At 39.0% G+C, this 25,097-nt stretch overlaps 1 protein-coding gene across 5 annotated transcripts in view; it reads right to left on the bottom strand.

The window, feature by feature from the left end:
- The window catches only part of LOC128684405 (early endosome antigen 1-like), a 128,755-nt gene that overhangs the window by 95,472 nt on the left and 8,186 nt on the right, over window positions 1-25,097 (bottom strand). For 4 of the 5 annotated variants that reach the window (XM_070094309.1, XM_070094304.1, XM_070094330.1 and 1 more), the window contains exons 4-6: window positions 6,938-7,101; window positions 6,568-6,765; window positions 5,768-5,902 (exon numbers count right to left, since the gene is read on the bottom strand). In XM_070094309.1, the coding sequence (XP_069950410.1) occupies window positions 5,768-5,902; window positions 6,568-6,765; window positions 6,938-7,101 (497 nt within the window). The remainder of the gene's footprint in view (window positions 1-5,767; window positions 5,903-6,567; window positions 6,766-6,937; window positions 7,102-25,097) is intronic. The other variant, XM_070094323.1, reaches the window with a different exon arrangement.

Genomic DNA, 25,097 nt, shown 5'->3' with positions numbered 1-25,097 from the left:
GGGGAACTCACTGAAGATGGGAATGTTTTAGAATATCTTGATGTATGCTTGGAGAAAAGAGGAACAGACTGGAAAATATTTCTAATTTCATCTTTAGAAGGGACATAATGGGGCTAACATCTTTAAAAACCAGAATGAGTTTGAATTGTTCTCTCTCTTTGACTAGAAGACACAAGGGAGAGAGGGGAAGACTTTCCACTACTCCTTCCTGTACGACTTCCTGAAAATAGACATCAAGTGGTGTGTGGTTGCTTTTGTAGTAGTGAATTTGGGTGGGGAAAGGAATGACAAATGAGAGAGCTAGATAGTGAAAAATCATTTGAAATCATCTTGGGTTACACAGAGTAAGGGTGTTGTTTAATGTCTTAGATGAAGTTTGGGACCTAGTCTATCTACTTTACAATTCCTATTTCTTTTATATATATTAACACATCGGCCATTTCCCACCAAGGCAGGGTGTCCTGAAAAAGAAAAACTTTCATCATCATTCACTCCATCACTGTCTTGCCAGAGGCATGCTTACACTACAGTTAAAAAACTGCAACATTAACATCTCTCCTTCAGAGTGCCGGAACTGTACTTCCCATCTCCAGGAATCAAGTCCAGCCTGCTGGTTTCCCTGTATCCCTTCACAAATGCTACCTTGCTTACACTCCAACAGCACTTCAAGTCCTAAAAACCATTTGTCTCCATTTGCTCCTATCCAACATGCTCACACACGCCTGCTGGAAGTCCAAGCCCCTCACACACAAAACCCTCCTTTACCCCCTCCCTCCAACCTTTCCTAGGCTTACCCCAACCCCACCTTCCCTCTACTACAGATTTATACACTCTTGAAGTCATTATATTTTGTTCCATCCTCTCTACATGTCCAAACCATCTCAATAACCCCTCCTCAGCCCTCTGGATAATAGTTTTGGTAATCCTGAACTTACTCCTCTGCATTATATTCACACCACACATTACCCTCAGACACGACATCTCCAATGCCTCCAGCCTTCTCCTTGTTGAAACATTCACCACCAATGCCTCACACCCATACAAGAGCACTGGTATAACTATACTCTCATACTTTCCCCTCTTTGCTTTCATGTCTTCCTATTTATAACCTAAATTATGCAGCTGAACTACCTCACCTGAAACTTGCCCTTGAGCCTTGGCCATAAGGCTTTACACTGTAGAATGCTCAAGAACTGGTCTACTGTTAAGAAGTCTATACATTGTTCTCTGGACAAGCTGGACCACTATCTCTAAGTCCATTCGAGAAGGGATGCATTATATGGAATATTTATGCTTATTGTATAATGAAAGTCAGTGAATATATCTACCAGCAGAATAGGAGCACTGTTGACAGGCGAGGAGCATAAAAGCTGTAGCAGTTGTTTACAAAGACTAATTCTATTATTTGCAGCGACCATTCCTACATTCCCAGAGAGCTATCCACACTATAATGCTGATAATCTGAAAATTTGCCCATGGCAACACAAAGGCACCTTTTCCCAATATCCCTTGCATGAAACACCAAACCACCCAAAACAGGGCAGCCCAAAAGATGATTCCTGACATGACAAATGAGATGCAAGCCCTTTGTTTATGACAGTGAAGAGTCTGGGCTTCTGCCAGCAACCTAAGTAGCAGAGGGACACCCCCCATGCACCTTTCCTAACCATGGGCACCTGTTAACACAAAACCAGCACAAGCTTCCTTCCAACTGTGAAAATAATTATAATTATTACTGCACTCATGGGACAGCACCAAACCCCTTAGAGGTCATGCAGAGCCAAGGAAATGGGGCAATCAGGTTTGATCCAAGAAAGGCAGGGAAGCTCAAATTCCATGGATAAGGAGGCCTTCACCAGCATAAGGCACCCCTTCCCCTGAAGGGATAATTGTGGCCATATACCCTCCAGGGGGTATATGGCAGAATAGTAAATGTGTGATTGTACATAAAGTATTAAAGAGCTATATACTTCAAAGTTATTCCCAAGGCAGGATCAGCTCAGTAGATGTCTCATATATTTTCACATGAAAATAATAAAACACTAAAGCAAATATTTATATTTACCTTTTTTTTCAACATGCTGGCTGTCTCCCACTGAGGCAGAGTGACCCAAAAATGAAAGAAACACTTTCACCCTCATTAACACATAATCACTGTCTTTGCAGAGGTGCACAGATATGACAATTCAGATGTCACTCCAAATAGCAAATATCCCAAACCCCTCCTTTAACTCTTTGACTGTTTTGGCCATATATGTACGTCTTACGAGCCAGTGTTTTCGGACGTATGTACACTCAAAAATTCTAGCAGCTTTAAATCAAGCGGGAGAAAGATGGTAGGCCCACATGTGAGAGAATGGGTTTGTGTGGTTAGTGTGCGCTGTATAAAAAAAAATCCTGCAGCATGCAGTTCACGAGAAAAAAAAAAAACTCCAACTGTGTTTCTGAATTAAAACACTGACTTTGAGGTGTATTTTCGTATAGTATTTATGGATGTATTCTCGTTTTTCTTGGTCTCATTTGATAGAATGGAAAACATTACAGATATAGAGATGATTTTGATTAGTTTCACTATGAAAACGACCTTGAAAATGAGCTCAAAGAAGCGGAAAAGTTTGACTTTTGCCAATGTTCAAGAGTAAAGAAATCACGCCACGCGTCCAATACACGTCAACTGGCGAGTCTAATATTCTTTCACAAGTGCACTGATATTATTTATACCATTTTTACAATAAAGTAGTAGTCTACATTACAGTAAATCTTCTATTTATTGTGTGAGTAAAAAATCAAAATAGAAAGCAAGAGTAATATAAGGGGAGCCTGGAGACATGACTAATGAACAGAGGAAATGTTATTTTAGTGCCAGGAATGTGTGTAGTTTTTATTCTGAACCCTATTTTGAAATTAGAATCTTTTTTAATTTGCATGAAATTGGCAAAATTGCCAAGTTCTGACCACTTTATTGGGTAGTTGAAATCGGTAAATGGGCAGTTTCTTGTACTCAATCGATAGAACAAATGGAGTTCTAAAGAAATAACTATGAGTTTCGCCGACTGGAACAATGGAATTCGCCGAAAATAGGGCTCAAAGTTGGCGAAATCACCAATGTGTAACTATCGCTAAGATCGCTAACTTTGCAAGAGCGTAATTCTGTAAGTTTTCCACCAAATTTCATAGTTTTGGTGTCATTAGAATCAGAAAAAGATTCTCTATCATTTCACAAGAAAAAATAATTTCTTTTTCTTTCGAAAAGTTTGATACATAGAATGACAGTTTCAGAAATGGGCTTGTGACAGTCAAAGGTTAAAATGCAGGCACTGCACTTCAAACCTCCAGGATTCTTGTCCAGTTGACCGGTTTCCCTGAATCCCTTCACAAAATATTACCATGCTCACACTACAACAGCTCGTCAAATTCCAAAACCATTCTTGTCCACTCACTCATTTTTTTTCTCTTCATCAATTCTATGGTTTTCCTTGTCTTTCATAAACCCATCCACTGACAAGTCTACTCCCAAACATCTGAACCCATTCACTTCCTCATACTCCTTCCCTCCAGTCTGATATCCAATTTTTCCTTATCTAAATTGTTTGATACTCTCATCACCTTACTCTTACCTATGTTCACTTTCATCTTTCTTCCTTTATATACCCTCCCAAACTCATCCACTAACCTTTGCAACTTTTCAGAATCTCCCAAAAGCATAGTATCATCAGCAAAAAGTAACTGTGTTAATTCCCATTTTGTACTTGAATCCTCATAATTCAATCCCACCCCTCTCCCCAACACCCTAGCATTTACTTCTTTTACAACCCCATCTATAAATATGTTAAACAATCACGGTGACATTATGCATCTATGTCTAAGACCTACTTTTACTGAGAAGTAATCTCCCTCTCTCCTACACACCCTAAGCTGAGCCGGCTCTTGTTATCCTCATAAAAGCTCTTTACAGCATTTAGTAACTTACCACCTATTCCATACACTTGCAACATCTGCCACATTGCTCCTCTATCCATCCTATCATAAGCCTTTTCTAAATCCATAAAAGCAACAAAAACTTCCCAACCTTTATCTAAATTTTGTTCACTTACATGCTTCAATTGAAACACTTGGTCTACACATCCCCTACCCATTCTAAAGCCTCTTTGTTCATCTGCGATCCTGCTCTCCATCTTATCTCTAATTCTTTCAATAGTAACCCTACAATATACTTTACCAGGTATATTCAGTAGGCTTATTATCCTATAATTCTTAAACTCTCTTTTGTCCCCTTCCCTTTATATAAAGGAATTATACAAGTTCTCTGCCAATCCCTAGGTACCTTCCCCTCTTTCATACATTTACTGAACAAAAGTACCAACCACCCCAAAACTATATTCCCCCCTGCTATTAAAATTTCTGTTATGATCCCATCAGTTCCTGCTGCTTTACCCCCTTTCATTCTACCCATGCTTCATGCACCTCCCCCACACTCACATCCAGAACTTCTTCATTCCTAAAAGATGTTATACCTTCCTGGTCAATGAATGAAATCACTGCTTCCCTCTCTGTTTTTAACAGTAACTGAGGAGAAAATAGTATGGTCCTTTCTTCCAGCCTGACATGAACTCTGGAGGTGGGAATCACATTGGTGGGAATCAATTTGGTGGATCGTTTTAATTGTAATGCTTATGTATTTTTGAAAGACAGCTATTGAATGAGAAATGTGCTTCATTCTTTGGGTCACCTTGTCTTTGTGGAAAATGCCAATGTGATGCAAAAGTTCAAATGGCATTTCTTAAACATTGCATACCCTTGCTCTGAAATATACTGTCGTGCAAATAAAAACACAATACTGTACTTCTTTCTAAAATATTTGTAAACAGAGAGCAATTCAGTCTCATAAAGAGTAACTATTTCTTTATTTAAATGGAAAAAAATGAAAAACTGCAGTAATATTCAACCTTGAAAAGCAGCAGCTTGTCTTTATGGTAAATAAGACTGATATTCAACACCCAGGTACTTCACTCAAGATAATTTTCATCAACCAAGGGATTTATAATTCAATATATGGATAAAGCCTCTGGTGAATAAAATATCTGTTCACTCTCTTCAGGTGTTACACATGTCTTATTCACAGTGTTGTTGATCTTACTGTAAATCTACTGGTAGTTATAGCCTCTCTTAAATGAAAGCTGGATCTTCTCTTGAAATAATATCTCAATATTCCAAAACATTAAGCATTCCATCACGTAACCAAAACAGCATTAGAAAATACAGTTGCACATTCCACAAGAAAATACAGTACTTATCAATATATTGGTTTGTACTTATCAATAAACTGGACTAACCATAGAGGAAATATATGTTAGTACATATATCAGTATATACACAACAGTACTTCATTTACTTTGACCAACAAATATAGTATTTCTAAATGCCTTCTTAGTAATCAAACTTTTGTTTGACATTTACAGAGATTAACAAAGGTACATACTCTGTTATGATGGGAAACAGCTAATGTGTTTAAAAGAAAACTACTCATTCCTCGTCACATGAACATACTTACTTATATTTTCTTGGATTTCTATTGGATTTCTAAGAGAACCCATATGAAAAACTAACATCTTTAATTCCCATGTTCAGTGCCTGAGTTTGCCTACAGTAGATATATTTTTTCTTAAAAAGATGAATAGACACTTTACCTTTAATTAAACAATACTTCTTTTTCCAGTATTGGAAAGAATAACAAAAAAAATCACGTAGGAAAAGTTGACTGACTGACCTCTTTCTCTTTAGCTACCAACTGTTCATGTAACTTGGCAATGTCTTGCTGCATCTGATGAGCCTCAACTTGCTCTACACTCTCTTGATTCATACGATTTGATCTTATCTCATGCAGCTCTGACTCAAGGCCAACCTGTTTTACGAATTAGTAATTGAACTAATTATTGACTTTACTGTCATATTCACCAGATGAATTATTTAAACTTATATGTACAAATGTAACTACTGCTGGTATAAATCCCATTAAGAATTGAGACAATGAATAATAGTAAAGGATATATGAGAGAAAGAGAAAGTACTGTCACTGAAAATGTGAAGAGTGAATTGCTAAGGTAACAGATACTGGTATATGTATGAAGCTTCAGCTTAACAGGTAAGTGATGATGGAAATACAAAATAATGTAGCAAAGTAACATGTCTGAAAAAGTGGCAATGAGGTATGATTGAATTATTATTTTTATTATTATTATTATTATTATTATTAGTCACAAAAAATGCTAATGTCTAGAATGCATGAAGCTACATGTATTTAAGATTAATGATAAAATCATACAAACTGCAGGCAACTGAATAAGAAATGTGCATGGTAAGGGATGCACTTTGAAAAATTCTAACAAAACAAACAAAATGAGACATTATATATGATGCAGATAACAGCTTCATAAACAAGCCTTGTTATTTAGTGGATTAGCTATTCCTAGTTCTGAAGGGAAAGCATTAATAAGAACTTCAAGGGTCTAATCACAAAAATCTTCATGCACTTTATATACAATACATATATTTATTACAACAGCTTACTTTTTCAGCTTGAAGGGTATCTAAAGTTGCACGCAGTTCCGCCCGTTCCACTGCAAACTCTGAAGCACGACACTCCAGCATGTCTTTCTCAGAGCGCAGGCTACTGTTAAGTTCTATAGATTCTGCTAATTGCTTCCGTAACAACACAACTTCTGATGTTAGCAACATTTTAGATTCCTCAACAGCATCTAACTGAGACTAGAGGAAAAGAACAATTGCAACTGTTAACAGATTTGCATATATAACCAAAGACAAAAGTTATTCAGCCTTTTCAAAATACCTGAATGCATTGTAAATGAAACACTAAACAGACCACTTAAATTGCAATTATAAATAATGTATTCCATGACTCAGTAATAAAAGTATGTACCTTATGCACAAAACTGTCTTCCCCTCCATCCTTTTTCTTGAAAGCATCTTGCAGTCTTTCAACTTCTTTTTTCAGCTCCTCTGAGTACCAGCGTTCCTCACGCAAGTTTGTAGATAATTCTGTCAACTCTTCACGCAAAGCCTCAAGGCTGTGTCCACTTGTATCTAATAATAACATTTATGAAGATGCTTAATTTAAATACAGTACGGCCCCACTTATATGGCAGGTTAGGTTCCAGGCTACCTCCGGAAAGCAGAAGCCATTTTTTCCACCTATAAATGCATATAAATGCCAGATAACAAGTTTATGCTAACATATATTAAGTTAGCAATAGAACTAGGCATTAAAAACAATAAAAAGTAAAACACACAGCACACTCATTACTTACCTTAAAATATTTGCAGTGTTAAAGTAGGGTGAGAGGTGAGTAGTATTTATTGTAGGAAGTCAGGTGTGGGAGGTATGGTAGCCAGCCAGGCCACCCCACCCACACATAATATACAAATACATTTAAAGCACCCCAGAGCAATAAAATGCATATTTAGCCTCTCCTCACTTAGCTACGTATTCGTTTACCGATGCCTTGGACTTATGATGGGCTCTCTGACCAGTATTTATACATAAATAATGTACATATATTAGAGCTGATTTCCTCTATTCTGTTTATTTCAATATACAATAAACTACTGTATAAACATTTAAAAATATACTAGAAATGTTATAAATGGTGCAAAGGTGACATTAAAACAATATCAAAGATGGTTGACACAAGTCCATTACCATTATTGTATGCTCTTCACTTAGCGATGAATGACCTGGTCTTAGAAATGGAACTCTGTCGTTAAGTGAGGAGAGGCTGTACAGTACACCCATTACTTACCTTAAAATATTTGTAGTCTTAATGTAGGATGAGAGGTGAGTAAACGAGGTAAAAGGAATAAACGAGAGAAAACAAGTAACTGAGAGAGGAGAGAAACACGGAGTATGTAAACAAGCAGATGAACGCGTCTGGTTTTGGTGGATACACGTTCATCTACACCTAACATCTCATATTTATGTTAATTTATTTTACTGTATGTATTTATCACATTTATACGTTATGTAGTATGTTTATTATGTAATTTTGAAAAAATATCATAGATGGATTCATGAAAATGTTTATATTAAAGTAATACAGCCTCTCCACACTTAGCAACGTACTTGTTTACCAATGCCTTGAGCTTACAACAGGCTCTCTGACCAGTATTCATACCTAAATAATGTATATTAGAGCTGATTTCCTCTATTCTGTTTATTTCAATATACAGTACACTACTGTATAAACATTTAAAAACAGGAGGGAAGAGGAGCGATTGGTGGAATGATGATGTAAAGAGAGTAGTAAGGGAGAAAAAGTTAGCATATGAGAAGTTTTTACAAAGTAGAAGTGATGCAAGGAGGGAAGAGTATATGGAGAAAAAGAGAGAAGTTAAGAGAGTGGTGAAGCAATGTAAAAAGAGAGCAAATGAGAGAGTGGGTGAGATGTTATCAACAAATTTTGTTGAAAATAAGAAAAAGTTTTGGAGTGAGATTAACAAGTTAAGAAAGCCTAGAGAACAAATGGATTTGTCAGTTAAAAATAGGAGAGGAGAGTTATTAAATGGAGAGTTAGAGGTATTGGGAAGATGGAAGGAATATTTTGAGGAATTGTTAAATGTTGATGAAGATAGGGAAGCTGTGATTTCGTGTATAGGGCAAGGAGGAATAACATCTTGTAGGAGTGAGGAAGAGCCAGTTGTGAGTGTGGGGGAAGTTCGTGAGGCAGTAGGTAAAATGAAAGGGGGTAAGGCAGCCGGGATTGATGGGATAAAGATAGAAATGTTAAAAGCAGGTGGGGATATAGTTTTGGAGTGGTTGGTGCAATTATTTAATAAATGTATGGAAGAGGGTAAGGTACCTAGGGATTGGCAGAGAGCATGCATAGTTCCTTTGTATAAAGGCAAAGGGGATAAAAGAGAGTGCAAAAATTATAGGGGGATAAGTCTGTTGAGTGTACCTGGTAAAGTGTATGGTAGAGTTATAATTGAAAGAATTAAGAGTAAGACGGAGAATAGGATAGCAGATGAACAAGGAGGCTTTAGGAAAGGTAGGGGGTGTGTGGACCAGGTGTTTACAGTGAAACATATAAGTGAACAGTATTTAGATAAGGCTAAAGAGGTCTTTGTGGCATTTATGGATTTGGAAAAGGCGTATGACAGGGTGGATAGGGGGGCAATGTGGCAGATGTTGCAAGTGTATGGTGTAGGAGGTAGGTTACTGAAAGCAGTGAAGAGTTTTTACGAGGATAGTGAGGCTCAAGTTAGAGTATGTAGGAAAGAGGGAAATTTTTTCCCAGTAAAAGTAGGCCTTAGACAAGGATGTGTGATGTCACCGTGGTTGTTTAATATATTTATAGATGGGGTTGTAAGAGAAGTAAATGCGAGGGTCTTGGCAAGAGGCGTGGAGTTAAAAGATAAAGAATCACACACAAAGTGGGAGTTGTCACAGCTGCTCTTTGCTGATGACACTGTGCTCTTGGGAGATTCTGAAGAGAAGTTGCAGAGATTGGTGGATGAATTTGGTAGGGTGTGCAAAAGAAGAAAATTAAAGGTGAATACAGGAAAGAGTAAGGTTATGAGGATAACAAAAAGATTAGGTGATGAAAGATTGAATATCAGATTGGAGGGAGAGAGTATGGAGGAGGTGAACGTATTCAGATATTTGGGAGTGGACGTGTCAGCGGATGGGTCTATGAAAGATGAGGTGAATCATAGAATTGATGAGGGAAAAAGAGTGAGTGGTGCACTTAGGAGTCTGTGGAGACAGAGAACTTTGTCCTTGGAGGCAAAGAGGGGAATGTATGAGAGTATAGTTTTACCAACGCTCTTATATGGGTGTGAAGCGTGGGTGATGAATGTTGCAGCGAGGAGAAGGCTGGAGGCAGTGGAGATGTCATGTCTGAGGGCAATGTGTGGTGTGAATATAATGCAGAGAATTCGTAGTTTGGAAGTTAGGAGGAGGTGCGGGATTACCAAAACTGTTGTCCAGAGGGCTGAGGAAGGGTTGTTGAGGTGGTTCGGACATGTAGAGAGAATGGAGCGAAATAGAATGACTTCAAGAGTGTATCAGTCTGTAGTGGAAGGAAGGCGGGGTAGGGGTCGGCCTAGGAAGGGTTGGAGGGAGGGGGTAAAGGAGGTTTTGTGTGCGAGGGGCTTGGACTTCCAGCAGGCATGCGTGAGCGTGTTTGATAGGAGTGAATGGAGACAAATGGTTTTTAATACTTGACGTGCTGTTGGAGTGTGAGCAAAGTAACATTTATGAAGGGATTCAGGGAAACCGGCAGGCCGGACTTGAGTCCTGGAGATGGGAAGTACAGTGCCTGCACTCTGAAGGAGGGGTGTTAATGTTGCAGTTTAAAAACTGTAGTGTAAAGCACCCTTCTGGCAAGACAGTGATGGAGTGAATGATGGTGAAAGTTTTTCCTTTTCGGGCCACCCTGCCTTGGTGGGAATCGGCCGGTGTGATAATAAAAAAAAAAAAAAAAAAATAATGTTATAAATGGTGCAAAGGTACATTACAACAATTCAAAGATGGCTGACACAAACTCACTACAGGTCCGCCATCACAAATCCAGCAATCAGTTACCCGGCACTAATTTCAGTTAGCACAATTTCAAATTTCCAGGGTCGCCACACCAACCTGCTGTACTGTTTGGTGGCACTACTTGCTGCATAAGTCATTCCAATTTCTTTTTCTCCATTTATTGTTATAACCAGCTTACTTTTAGCCCTAGCCATGGTTCCAACAAATAAAAGAAGTGCTTCTCATTGTGTAAAGCACATACACAGTACATTGTCCATAAAAGATAAGGTGGCTTTGAAGCCACTGTCGGTTGCCATGAGCTCAGTCTCATGATGCCTGGAGTTTACCTGGAGTTTACCTGGAGAGAGTTCCGGGGGTCAACGCCCCCGCGGCCCGGTCTGAGACCAGGCAGGGGAATATGCTTTATTATTATGCTAATATCAACACTACAGGTTATTTGCCTATCACAACTGATCTAATATGACATAATAAACAATAAAAATAACATAAAAACATGTTAAATAGTCTAGAATTAATAATATTTGGCGTAATACCGAGCGGTTTGACAGAGGCATGAAGAGGATACAGGATACAAGTACCATTCTCCTATCCCTATCTTGGGGGCTTATATTAGACAAAACGGATTATAGAACATGGCTAACTGTGATATACAATCATACTTCACCATAAAACTGAAACAAAAAGGATATTTTCTCTATATAGATTATCATACATAGCAGCATATGTATAGAGAACCTAGGATAACCCAAAAATGTCAGACAAAGTGGCTTATTTCTAGTACATACCTGGCTTGGGTTTGCCATATGTGACTTTTGGTAAATATTCTATTCCCAGCCAGGGTAGAAACATTAGGCATGTTTCTTTACACCTGTTGTCTATGTTCACCCATCAGTAAATGGGTACCCAGGTGTTAGTGGATTGGTGTGGGTCTTATCCTGGGACACTGACCTAATATACCTGAAATGCTTAGCATAACAAGGGGCTTTCTATATAGTAGTATGTCACTGATGTCAGCTAGGCCTGTATACCATGTATGTACATGTACTTGTAGTAAATAAAGATATTATTATTATTTTTTTAACAAGTTGGCCATCTCCCATCAAGGCAGGGTGACCCAAAAAGAAAATCCCCAAAAAGTAAATACTTTCATCATCATTCAACACTTTCATCTCACTCATACATAATCACTGTTTTGCAGAGGTGCCCAGAACACAAGAGTTTAGAAGCATATATATATAAAGAAACACAACTTATCCCTCCAAACTGCCAATATCCCAAACCCCTACTTTAAAGTGCAGGCATTGTACTTTCCATTTCCAGTACTCAAGTCCAGCTATATATAAATAATCGATTTCCCTGAATCCCTTCACTAAATATTACCCTGCTCACACTCCAACACCTCGTCAGGTCCCAAATACCATTCGTCTCCATTCACACCTATCTAACACGCTCACACATGCTTGCTGGAAGTCCAAGCCTTTTGCCCACAAAACCTCCTTTACCCCCACCCTCCAACCTTTTTGAGGACAACCCCTACCCCGCCTTCCTTCCCCAACAGATTTATATGCTCTCCATGGCATTCTACTTTGATCCATTCTCTATAAATGACCAAACCACCTCAACAACCCCTATTCAGCCCTCTGACTAATTTCCCACCTCCTTTTTTCCACACTCTGAATTCTCTGCATAGTATTTACACCACACACTGCTCTTAGACAGGACATCTCCTCCGCCTCCAACAGCCTCCTCGCTGCAGCATTTACAAAACAAGCTTCACACCCATATAAGAGTGTTGGTACCACTGTACTTTCATACATTCCCTTCTTTACCTCCATAGATAATGTTTTTTGTCTCCACATATACTTCAATGCACCACTCACCTTTTTTCCCTCATCAATTCTATGGTTAATCTCATCCTTCATACATCCATCCGCTGACATGTCAACTACCAAATATCTGAAAACATTCACTTCTTCCATACTCCTCCTCCCCAATTTGATATCCAATTTTTCTTTATCTAAATCATTTGATACCCTCATCACCTTACTCTTTTCTATGCTCACTTTCAACTTTCTACCTTTACATACTCTCCCAAACTCATCCACTAACCTTTGCAACTTTTCTTTATAATCTCCCATAAGCACAGTATCATCAGCAAAAAGTAACTGTGTCAATTGTCATTTTGTATTTGATTCCCCATAATTTAATCCCACCCCTCTCCCGAACACCCTAGCATTTACCTCTTTTACAACCCCATCTAAATACATTAAACAACAATGGTGACATTACACTACCCTGTCTAAGACCCACCTTTAATGGGAAGTAGTCTCCCTCTCTTCTACACACCCTAACCTGAGCCTCACTATCCTCATAAAAACTCTTTACAGCATTTAGTAACTTACTACCTATTCCATATACTTGCAACATCTGCCACATTGCTCCCCTATCCACTCTATTATATGCCTTTTCTAAATCCATAAATGCAATGAAAACTTCCCTACCTTTATCTAAATAATGTTCACATATATGCTTCAATGTAAACACTTGATCTACACATCCCCTACCCACTCTAAAACCTCCTTGCTCATCTGCATCTTACAGTCTGTCTTGCCTCTAATTCTTTCAATAACCCTACCATACACTTTTCCTGGTACTATACTCAGTAAACTTATTCCTCTATAATTTTTACGATCTCTTTTGCCCCCCCTCCCTTTATATAAAGGAATTATACATGCTCTCTGCCTATCCCTAGGTACCTTCTCTTCTTTCATACATTTATTAAACAAAAATACCAACCCCTCCAACACTATATCCCCCCCCCCCTGCTTTTAACATTTCTGTCATGATCCCATCAGTTCTAGCTGCTTTACCCCCTTTCATTCTACATAATGCCTCACACACCTCCTCCCCACTCACATCCTGCTCTTCTTCACTCCTAAAAGATGGTATACCTCCCTTGCCAATGCATGAAATTACCGCCTCCCTTTCTTCGTCGACATTTAAAAGTTCCTCAAAATATTCCCGCCATCTACCCAATACCTCCATCTCCCCATCTACTAACTCCCCTACTCTGTTTTTAACTGACAAATCCATTCATTCCCTAGGTTTTCTTAACTTGTTTATCTCACTCCAAAATTTTTTCTTATTTTCATCAAAATTTCTTGACAGTGCCTCTCCAACTCTACCATTTGCTCTCCTTTTACACTCTCTCACCACTCTCTTCACCTTTCTTTTGCTCTCCATATACTCTGTTCTTCTTATAACAATTCTGCTGTGTAAAAATCTCTCATAAGCTACCATCTTCTCTTTTATAACACCCTTTACTTCATCATTCCACCAATCACTCCTCTTTCCTCCTGCACCCACCCTCCTATAGCCACAAACTTCTGCCCCACATTCTAATACTGCATTTTTAAAACTATTCAAACCCTCTTCAACCCCCCCACTACTCATACTTGCACTAGCCCACCTTTCTGCCAATAGTTGCTTATACGTATCTCACCCGAACTTCTTCCTCCCTTAGTTTATACACTTTCACCTCTCTCTTACTTGTTGCTGCCATTTTCCTTTTGTCCCATCTACCTCTTACTCTAACTGTAGCTACAACAAAATAATGATCCGATATATCAGTTGCCCCTCTATAAACACGTACATCCTGAAGCCTACCCATCAACCTTTTATCCACCAATATATAATCTAACAAACTACTTTCATATTTGTATATTTATTTATCCTCTTTTTCATAAAATATGTATTACTTATTACCAAACCTCTTTCTACACATAGCTCAATTAAAGGCTCCCCATTTTCATTTATCCCTGGCATCCCAAATTTACCTACTACTCCCTCCACAACATTTTTACCCACTTCAGCACTGAAATCCCCAACCACAAGTACTCTCACACTTGGTTCAAAACTCCCCACACACTTGCTCAACAATTCCCAAAATCTGTCTGTCTCCTCTACACTTCTCTCTTCTCCAGGTGCACATACGCTTACTATAACCCACTTTTCACATTCAACCTTTATTTTACTCCACATAATCCTTGAATTAATACACTTATACTCCCTCTTTTCCTGCCATAGCTTATCCTTCAACATTATTGCTACTCCTTCTTTACCTGTAACTCTATTTGAAACCCCTGACCTAATCCCATTTATTCCTCTCCACTGAAACTCTCCCACCCCCTTCAGCTTTGTTTCACTTAAAGCCAGGACATCCAGCTTCTTCTCTTTCATAGCATCCACAATCATCTCTTTCTTATTATTCACACAACATCCACGCACATTCAGACATCCCACTTGGACAATTTTCTTCTTTTTAGTAATCTTTACAGGAAAAGGGGTTACTAGCCCATTGTTTGCAGCATTTTAGTTGACTTTTATAACACTTATGGCTTATGAAGGAAAGATTCTTATTCCACTTCCCCATGGATATAAAAGTAAAAGTAATAAGAACAGGAACTATTAAGATAAAATCAAAGAAAAGAACATAAGAACAAAAGAAAGGAGGACCACTGCAGCAGGCCTGTTGGCTCATACTAGGCAGGTCCTTTGCAATCCATCCCACTAACAAAACATTTGCCCAACTCAATATTCAATGCTACCCAAGAAATAAGCTCTGATAACTCTATCCCACTCAAATCCAACCCCTCTCACTCATATATTTATCCAACCTAAATTTAAAACTACCCAAAGTCCTAGCTTCAATAACCCAACTAGGTAGACTATTCCACTCATCAACTACCCTATTTCCAAACCAATACTTTCCTATGTCCTTTCTAAATTTAAACTTATCTAATTTAAATCCATTACTGCGGGCTCTCTCTTGGAAAGAGATCCTCAAGACCTTATTAATGTCCCCTTTATTAATACTCATCTTCCACTTATACACTTCGATACGTCTCCCCTCATTCTTCGTCTAACAAGTGAATGTAATTTAAGAGTCTTCAATCTTTCTTCATAAGGAAGGTTTCTAATGCTATGTATTAATTTAGTCATTCTACGCTGAATGTTTTCTAACGAATTTATGTCCATTCTGTAATATGGAGACCAGAACTGAGCTGCATAATCTAGATGAGGCCTTACTAATGATGTATAAAGCTGCAATATAACCTCTGAACTTCTGTTGCTTACACTTCTTGATATAAATCCCAACAATTTATTTGCCTTATTACGTACGCTTAGGCACTGCTGTCTTGGTTTGAGGTTGCTACTCACCATAGCCCCCAAGTCCTTTAACATAAGAACGTAAGAAAGGAGGATCACTGCAGCAGGCCTGTTGGCCCATACTAGGCAGGTCCTTTACAATCCATCCCACTAACAAAACATTTGCCCAACCCAATTTTCAATGCTACCCAAGATGTGTAGATCAAGTGTTTACATTTAAGCATATATGTGAACAGTATTTAGATAAAGGTAGGGAAGTTTTTATTGCATTTATGGATTTAGAAAAGGCATATGAGAGAGTGGATAGAGGAGCAATGTGGCAGATGTTGCAAGTATATGGAATAGGTGGTAAGTTACTAAATGCTGTAAAGAGCTTTTATGAGGATAGTGAGGCTCAGGTTAGGGTGTGTAAAAGAGAGGGAGATTACTTCCCGGTAAAAGTAGGTCTTAGACAGGGATGTGTAATGTCACCATGGTTGTTTAATATATTTATAGATGGGGTTGTAAAAGAAGTAAATGCTAGGGTGTTCGGGAGAGGGGTGGGATTAAATTATGGGGAATCAAATTCAAAATGGGAATTGACACAGTTACTTTTTGCTGATGATACTGTGCTTATGGGAGATTCTAAAGAAAAATTGCAAAGGTTAGTGGATGAGCTTGAGAATGTGTGTAAAGGTAGAAAGTTGAAAGTGAACATAGAAAAGAGTAAGGTGATGAGGGTATCAAATGATTTAGAAAGTTTCGAGACATAATGGAGAAATGCAGTGCTCAAGGAGCTCACAGATACAGTGGACCCTCAACTAACGGCAGCATCAAGTAACGGCAAATTCGTCTATCGGCGCTCTTTGGTGTAAAAAAAATGGCTCTACCAACAGCAAAAAATTCATCTAACGACGTTTGTCCCAAACTTGTCCATGGGGCCGGAGCACGGCCTGAGCGGGCCCATCCACTCCAAGACTCCATGCACAGCCAGTGTGCCAGTGTTTACAAGCCGTTTCGGTCGATTCCAAGTGTACCTGCGATATATTTTGTATTATTCCAGTGTTTTTAGTGCTTGTAACTGCTAAATAAGCCACCAAGGGCCCAAAGAAAGTTTCTAGTGCCAGCCCTGTGATAAAGAAGGAAAGAAACACAATAAAATTCAAGAAAAAACTCGTAGCACAGTACCAAAGTGGAGGAGGAAGAGAGAGAGGGGAGAATGTGCCTTCTGCAGTGATTCATTGATTCTACGATATGTATGATACTAAAGCAGCAGGTGTCAATAAAGGCTATAGTGCCAGCCAGCGATAAAGTGTAGAATTAACAGTGCAGCAAGTAAGTTAAGCGTGTAAGCGATAGAAAAACGACACGAAAGTAACTGTCCAATGTTGTTGGATGTGTGTACATCTGCTGAACATATGTCGGCCTGCTATCTTCCTCTACCCTAAACCTCTGCCAGCATCTCCTCCATCAAACTAACTAATTAAACTAACATCTCCAAAGTGTAAATATAAAAGTGTAAGCATAAAAGTAAATATATTAAGTGTAAATATAAAAGGACCCCAATGGAAATAAGTAAGTCACTCTGACTTTTTTGGGTTATCCTAGGTACTTTACACATATGCTGCTATGTATGATAATCTATGTAACTGTATTTATTTATTTATTTATTTATTTATTAATATGAACATGATACACAGAAGTACAAAGAAATACAGTGGTTAAGTGTAACTAAAATACCAGGAGCAAGGGGCTAGTAACCCCTTCTTCTGTACAAATTACTAAATTTAAAAAAGAGAAACTTTTGTTTTTCTTTTTGTGCCACCCTGCCTTGGTGGGATATGGCCGGTTTGTTAAAAAAAAAAAAAAAAAAAAAAAAAAAAAAAAAAAAAAAAAAAAAAAAAAAAAAAAAAAAAAAAAAAGTGCAGCATGCCAAAGCCCCTTGTAAGCAGAGCATTATGGGCAGGCTTAAAATTAACTTAAGATTAATTAAGCAATGATATATTCAGTGGTAAACATTATTGTAAACAGATAACAATTAAGCACAAATGAGTATTTCAAAGACAGGTCATATGGTCATTTACTGTGTTGCTGTGCATTCAGTAGAATGGAGTATTCTGTTAGGTAATGTAATTAAAAATAACAAAGTTTGATTGGTTCACAGGTTAAACATTTATGAAATACAATTCTTTCTTTCATTCAACACACCGGCCATATCCCACCGAGGTGGGGTGGCCCAAAAGGAAAAACAAAAGTTTCTCCTTTTACATTTAGTAATATATACAGGAGAAGGGGTTACTAGCACCTTGCTCCTTGAAATACAATTATTCAGTATTTATTTAGTTGTGGGTAAGTGATTTTTAAGAAGAGACTTCAATTCATAAACAGCGTTTCTTTTATATTCACAGGTAATGAATTCCAGATTTTTGGGCCTTTTATGTGCATTGAGTTTTTGCACAGTGTGAGATGGACACAAGGGACATCATAGAGTGATCTGTGCCTTGCGTTAAGAACATAAGAACGAAGGAACACTGCAGCAGGCCTACTGGCCCATGCGAGGCAGGTCCAAGTCTCCTACCGGCTTAAGCCAATGCACCCAACCTAGTCAGGTCAGGTCACCTTGACTTAAGGGAGGAACATGGCAACCGTCCTGGTAGCACAAGCTAATCAGGTCCAACTCACACCCACCCACACCCACTCATGTATTTATTCAACCTATTTTTAAAGCTACACAATGTTCTGGCCTCTATGACTGTACTTGGGAGTTTGTTCCACTCATCCACAACTCTATTACCAAACCAGTACTTTCCTATATCCTTCCTGAATCTGAATTTTTCTAACTTAAAACCATTGCTGCGAGTCCTGTCTAGGCTAGATATTTTCAGCACACTATTTACATCCCCTTTATTTATTCCTGTCTTCCATTTATACACCTCAATCATATCCCCCCTAATTCTACATCTTTCTAGAGAGTGAAGATTCAGGGCCCTTAGTCTATCCTCATAGGGAAGGTTTCTGATACATGGGATCAACTTTGTCATCCTCCTTTGTACATGGTAGAGTTATTATTGAAAGAATTAAGAGTAAGACGGAGAATAGGATAGCAGATGAACAAGGAGGCTTTAGTATTTAGATAAGGCTAAAGAGGTCTTTGTGGCATTTATGGATTTGGAAAAGGTGTATGACAGGGTGGATAGGGGGGCAATGTGGCAGATGTTGCAAGTGTATGGTGTAGGAGGTAGGTTACTGAAAGCAGTGAAGAGTTTTTACGAGGATAGTGAGGCTCAAGTTAGAGTATGTAGGAAAGAGGGAAAGTATTTCCCAGTAAAAGTAGGCCTTAGACAAGGATGTGTGAGGCCACCGTGGTTGTTTAATATATTTATAGATGGGGTTGTAAGAGAAGTAAATGCGAGGGTCTTGGCAAGAGGCGTGGAGTTAAAAGATAAAGAATCACACACAAAGTGGGAGTTGTCACAGCTGCTCTTTGCTGATGACACTGTGCTCTTGGGAGATTCTGAAGAGAAGTTGCAGAGATTGGTGGATGAATTTGGTAGGGTGTGCAAAAGAAGAAAATTAAAGGTGAATACAGGAAAGAGTAAGGTTATGAGGATAATAAAAAGATTAGGTGATGAAAGATTGAATATCAGATTGGAGGGAGAGAGTATGGAGGAGGTGAATGTATTCAGATATTTGGGAGTGGACGTGTCAGCGGATGGGTCTATGAAAGATGAGGTGAATCATAGAATTGATGAGGGGAAAAGAGTGAGTGGTGCACTTAGGAGTCTGTGGAGACAAAGAACTTTGTCCTTGGAGGCAAAGAGGGGAATGTATGAGAGTATAGTTTTACCAACGCTCTTATATGGGTGTGAAGCATGGGTGATGAATGTTGCAGCGAGAAGAAGGCTGGAGGCAGTGGAGATGTCACGTCTGAGGGCAATGTGTGGTGTGAATATAATGCAGAGAATTCGTAGTTTGGAAGTTAGGAGGAGGTGCGGGATTACCAAAACTGTTGTCCAGAGGGCTGAGGAAGGGTTGTTGAGGTGGTTCGGACATGTAGAGAGAATGGAGCGAAACAGAATGACTTCAAGAGTGTATCAGTCTGTAGTGGAAGGAAGGCGGGGTAGGGGTCGGCCTAGGAAAGGTTGGAGGGAGGGGGTAAAGGAGGTTTTGTGTGCGAGGGGCTTGGACTTCCAGCAGGCATGCGTGAGCGTGTTTGATAGGAGTGAATGGAGACAAATGGTTTTTAATACTTGACGTGCTGTTGGAGTGTGAGCAAAGTAACATTTATGAAGGGGTTCAGGGAAACCGGCAGGCCGGACTTGAGTCCTGGAGATGGGAAGTACAGTGCCTGCACTCTGAAGGAGGGGTGTTAATGTTGCAGTTTAAAAACTGTAGTGTAAAGCACCCTTCTGGCAAGACAGTGACGGAGTGAATGATGGTGAAAGTTTTTCTTTTTCGGGCCACCCTGCCTTGGTGGGAATCGGCCAGTGTGATAAAAAAAAAAAAAAATAAATAAATTTATTTCCATTCTGTAATACGGTGACCAAAACTGTGCAGCATAATCTAAATGAGGCCTAACCAAGGATGTATAGAGTTGAAGAACAACCTGAGGACTCCTATTATTTATGCTTCTTGATATGAAGCCAAGGATTCTATTAGCTTTATTGCAAACACTTATGCACTGTTGTCTTGGTTTCAGATTACTGCTAACCAGAACTCCTAAATCTTTTACGCAATCCGTAATATTAAGATCTACATTATTTAGTTTATATGCGGCATGGCTATTGTCCTGTCCAACATTTAGAACTTTGCATTTGTCTATATTAAACTGCATCTGCCACCTCTCCGACCACTGCATCAGTCTACTCAAATCTTCCTGGAGTGCTCTAATGTCCTCGTCAGAATGAATTCGACGGTCTATTTTGGTGTCATCGGCGAACTTGCTGATGTCGCTCTTTATGCCCTCATCTATGTCGTTTATGTATATTGTGAACAGCAGGGGGCCCAACACTGACCCCTGTGGAACACCGCTCGTGACGCTTCCCCACTCTGATTTCTCCCCATTTATGCAAACTCTGCTGCCTATTTGTCAACCATGCCTCTATCCAGGAAAAAAATTCACCTCCTATTCCATGCACCTTAATTTTCCTCAATAGTCGCTGATGTGGGACCCTGTCAAAAGCCTTACTGAAGTCCATATACACAATATCATATTCATTACCATGATCTACCTCCTCAAATACCTTAGTGAAAAAAGTTAACAAATTCGTAAGGCAGGAACGTCCCTTTGTAAAACCATGCTGAGATTCAATGATTAATTTATGCTTTTCAAGGTGGCTACGAACTGCCTCGGCAATTACTGATTCCATAAATTTTCCCACTCTGGTGGGCTCTGGTGGCCTGGTGGTTAACACTCTCGCTTCACACGGTGAGGGCCTGGGTTCGATTCCAAGCCAGAGTAGAAACATTGGACGTGTTTCTTTCCACCTGTTGTCTATGTTCCCCATCAGTAAAATGGGTACCTGGGTGTTAGTCAACTGGTGTGGGTCGCATCCTGGGACACTCACCTAAGGAGGCCTGGTCACAGACCGGGCCGCGGGGGCGTTGACCCCCAGAACTCTCTCCAGATAAACTCCAGAAACTATGGAGGTTATGGTCATGTATTCTGTTGTGGTTGGTAAGGAGACGTTTGAGGGGAGGGTTTATATCCGAGTTAAGTGTTCAATGTATGTAGAAGGTACAATAATAAGTATGGATGTTTTGTATGGTGAGTAGGTTTAGAGTTTTGAATATTGGTGGAGTGTGCTGCCTCTAGTGGGAATTTATCATCATTCTGACTGCAGCCTTTTGTTGGGTAATTAATGGTCTGCGATGGTCTATTGTTGCTGAGCCCCATGCACAAATTCCATAGGTGAGATAGGGGTAAATAAGTGAGTGATATAGGGCCAGGAGGGCTGACTGTGGAACATAGTACTGTATCTTCGATAGTATGCATACGGTCTTGGAAATTTTCTTGGAAATTTGTTGTACAGTGGACCCCCGGTTAACGATATTTTTTCACTCCAGAAGTATGTTCAGGTGCCAGTACTGACCGAATTTATTCCCATAAGGAATATTGTGAAGTAGATTAGTCCATTTCAGACCCCCAAACATACACTTCCATCGCACTTACATAAATACACTTACATAATTGGTCGCATTCGGAGGTGATCGTTATGCGGGGGTCCACTGTATATGTGTTTGAAATTTGAGTCTATTATCAAGGTGGATTCCCCAGAATTTTCCCTCCGTGAGCTTTGTGATAGGTGATCCGTTTATCATTATGTTAAGAGGGGCATCTGTAGCTCTGTTACCAAACTGAATGAAGTAGGTTTTGTCAATGTTGAGAGTAAGTTTGTTAGTCCTCATCCAGGTAGATATTTTCTGTAGTTCGGTATCCACAGTATTGGCTAGCATGACTGGGCTCAGGTGAGAGAAGACGTATGTAGTGTCATCTGCAAATAGTGTGGGTTTGAGTAGTTGAGATGCATTTGGTAGGTCATTTAAGTAAATGAGAAAGAGAAGAGGGCCAAGGACACTTCCCTGTGGGACACCAACTGTAATTGGCTGTGCAGAAGAGTTTTCTCCATTTGTGTACACATATTGGCTTCTGTTGCTGAGGTATGACTTAAGGTAGTTGAGGGAGTGCCCTCTTATACCATAGTGCGACAATTTTATGTGAAGCAAGTCATGGTCAACTACATCAAAAGCTTTACGTAAATCAATGAAGATTCCCAGTGGGACTTCTTTTTTCTCTAGTGCAGTGTATATTTGTTCTAGCATGTGTATAATAGCATCATTCGTATTTTTATTAGGCCTGAACCCAAACTGACAGGGGTTGAGTATGTTGTGGGAGATGAGGAAGGAATAGATTCGCTAATGAATTAATTTTTCGAAGATTTTGGAGAAAGGGTGTAAGTTGGATATTGGCCTATAGTTATTCAAGTCTGTTTGGTCTTCTCCTTTATGGATCGGGGTGACCCTCGCTATTTTGAGAACTGTAGGGAAGGTAGAGGATTCGATGGATTTGTTAAAGAGTGTTGCAATGATTGGTGACAGCACTTGTGATGCTTTTTTGTATATAAAGGGTGAATACCTGAATAAACTTACTTATTTATAAATTAAAATGTAAATATTTCTTATTCATAAATTACATACATTAAGTGTAATAGTGGTGCTGGCAAAATCCTCCACTGCCACCAACATGGCTTCTCTCAGTGGTGGCCCTTATACCCAACAACAACACTTACACCATTTACTACTCTCATGCATTATGACATATTTTATTCATTCTAGAGTATATATCATGTTTCCATGTTATTAATATTGTTTATAATGTCATATTAGATGAATCGTGAGAGATAAGTAAGCCTTAGAGATGATATTAGCGTCATATTGAAGCATAATAAACTTGTCTTCTTCTTGCCTCCTACGTGTCTGTCATACACCAACAAGTCGAGCCAGTAAAGATAAGTCAATAAAGGTAAGTGTGATGTTAAATGTTCATTTATCCATTTTATTTGTGCTTTATATTTATTTGTCACTGTTTTCTGTATTTTTTTTTATTATCACACTGGCCGATTCCCACCAAGGCAGGGTGGCCCGAAAAAGAAAAACTTTCACCATCATTCACTCCATCACTGTCTTGCCAGAAGGGTGCTTTACACTACAGTTTTTAAACTGCAACATTAACACCCCTCCTTCAGAGTTTTCTGTATGTATATTTATATTTAATCTTTAAAAAAAATATTTTTTGTTAATACTTTTGGCCGTCTGAAACGGATTAATTGGAATTCCATTATTTCTTATGGGGAAAATTAATTCGACTAAAGCAAATTCGACAAACCACTAGCTGTCTGGAATGGATTAATGCAGTTGGTTGAGGGTCCACTGTAATGTAAACAAACTGGGTAGGGCGCAGTTACCATATTAGAAAGTTAGGTGGGGAAGCCATATACTGAGTTTTGGTCATAATTTGAAATGTCTGTATTAGCAGAACATCATGAGGCAAAATGCCATAAAATGGGGCCCTGCTTAACTGAATATTTAGATACTATTCATATAATAGGTCAAGTACCTCTGGCACAAAAGATCTTCGTTAATGCCTAAATACATGGACAGTACATTAGTTTAAGTAGAGGCCAACAAGTAATGAATCAAAGAAACATGGACAAAATAAGCCTTTTATTTAATGACATTTTATGCTTGAAGGAACACTGTCAAATACAGAAAACTATGTTTCGGTACTTGACTAAAGCTGCACAGTGTGTGAAACATCATTAAATAAAAGGTTTACTCTGCCCATGTGTCTTTGATTTACATAAATATTGCAGCTCTGAAAAAAAGACGAAGATGAAAGAGTTATCAGTCTGAATATGATAGGATGCGTTAAACTGACACAAAGACCATGCTGTAAGATAAATAAATTGCACTTGATTATCTAATGAACATACAGAATGTGAAAATTTGGATATTATAACAACCAACTTTTGAAGAAAGCCAGTTTTAAGCCAGTCCTTAACCATAGAATTGATGAAGGAAAAAAGGTGAGTGGTGTGTTGAGGTACTATATGTGGAGACAAAAAAACATTATCTATGGAGGCAAAGAAGGGAACGTTTGAAAGTATAGCGGTACCAACTCTCTTATATGGGTGTGAAGCTTGGGTTGTAAATGCTGCAGCGAGGAGGTGGTTGGAGGCAGTGGAGATGTCCTGTCTAAGGGCAATGTGTGGTGTAAATATTATGCAGAAAATTCAGTGTAGAAATTAGGAGAAGGTGTGGAGTTAATAAACGTATGTCAGAGGGCTGAAGAGGGGTTGTTGAGGTGGTTTGGTCATTTAGAGAGAATGGATCAAAGTAGAATGACATGGAGAGCATATAATTCTGTAGGGGAAGGAAGGCGGGGGAGGGGTCGTCCTCGAAAAGGTTGGAGTGAGGGGGTAAAGGAGGTTTTGTGGGCGAGGGGCTTGGACTTCCAGCAAGCATGCGTGAGCGTGTTAGATAGGAGTGAATGGACATGAATGGTATTTGGGACCTGACGAGCTGTTGGAGTGTAAGCAAGGTAATATTTAGTGAAGGGATTCAGGGAAACCGGTTATTTATTTATAGCCAGACTCGAGTACTGGAAATGGGAAGTACAATGCCTGCACTTTAACCCATTCAGGGTCCAAGGCCCAAATCTGAAGTGGTGCCCCAGTGTCCAAGAATTTTCAAAAAAAAAAATTTGTTATTTTTCTTATGAAATCGTAGAGAATCTTTTTGTGAAGGTAATAAAACAAAAAGTACGAAATTTGGTGGAAAATTGACGAAATTATGCTCTCGCGAATTTTGATGTGTCAGCGATATTTACGAA

Source organism: Cherax quadricarinatus, chromosome 4, assembly GCF_038502225.1.
Source record: "Cherax quadricarinatus isolate ZL_2023a chromosome 4, ASM3850222v1, whole genome shotgun sequence".
Classification (NCBI taxonomy): domain Eukaryota; kingdom Metazoa; phylum Arthropoda; class Malacostraca; order Decapoda; family Parastacidae; genus Cherax; species Cherax quadricarinatus.
This window is presented reverse-complemented; position numbering and strand designations above follow the sequence as displayed.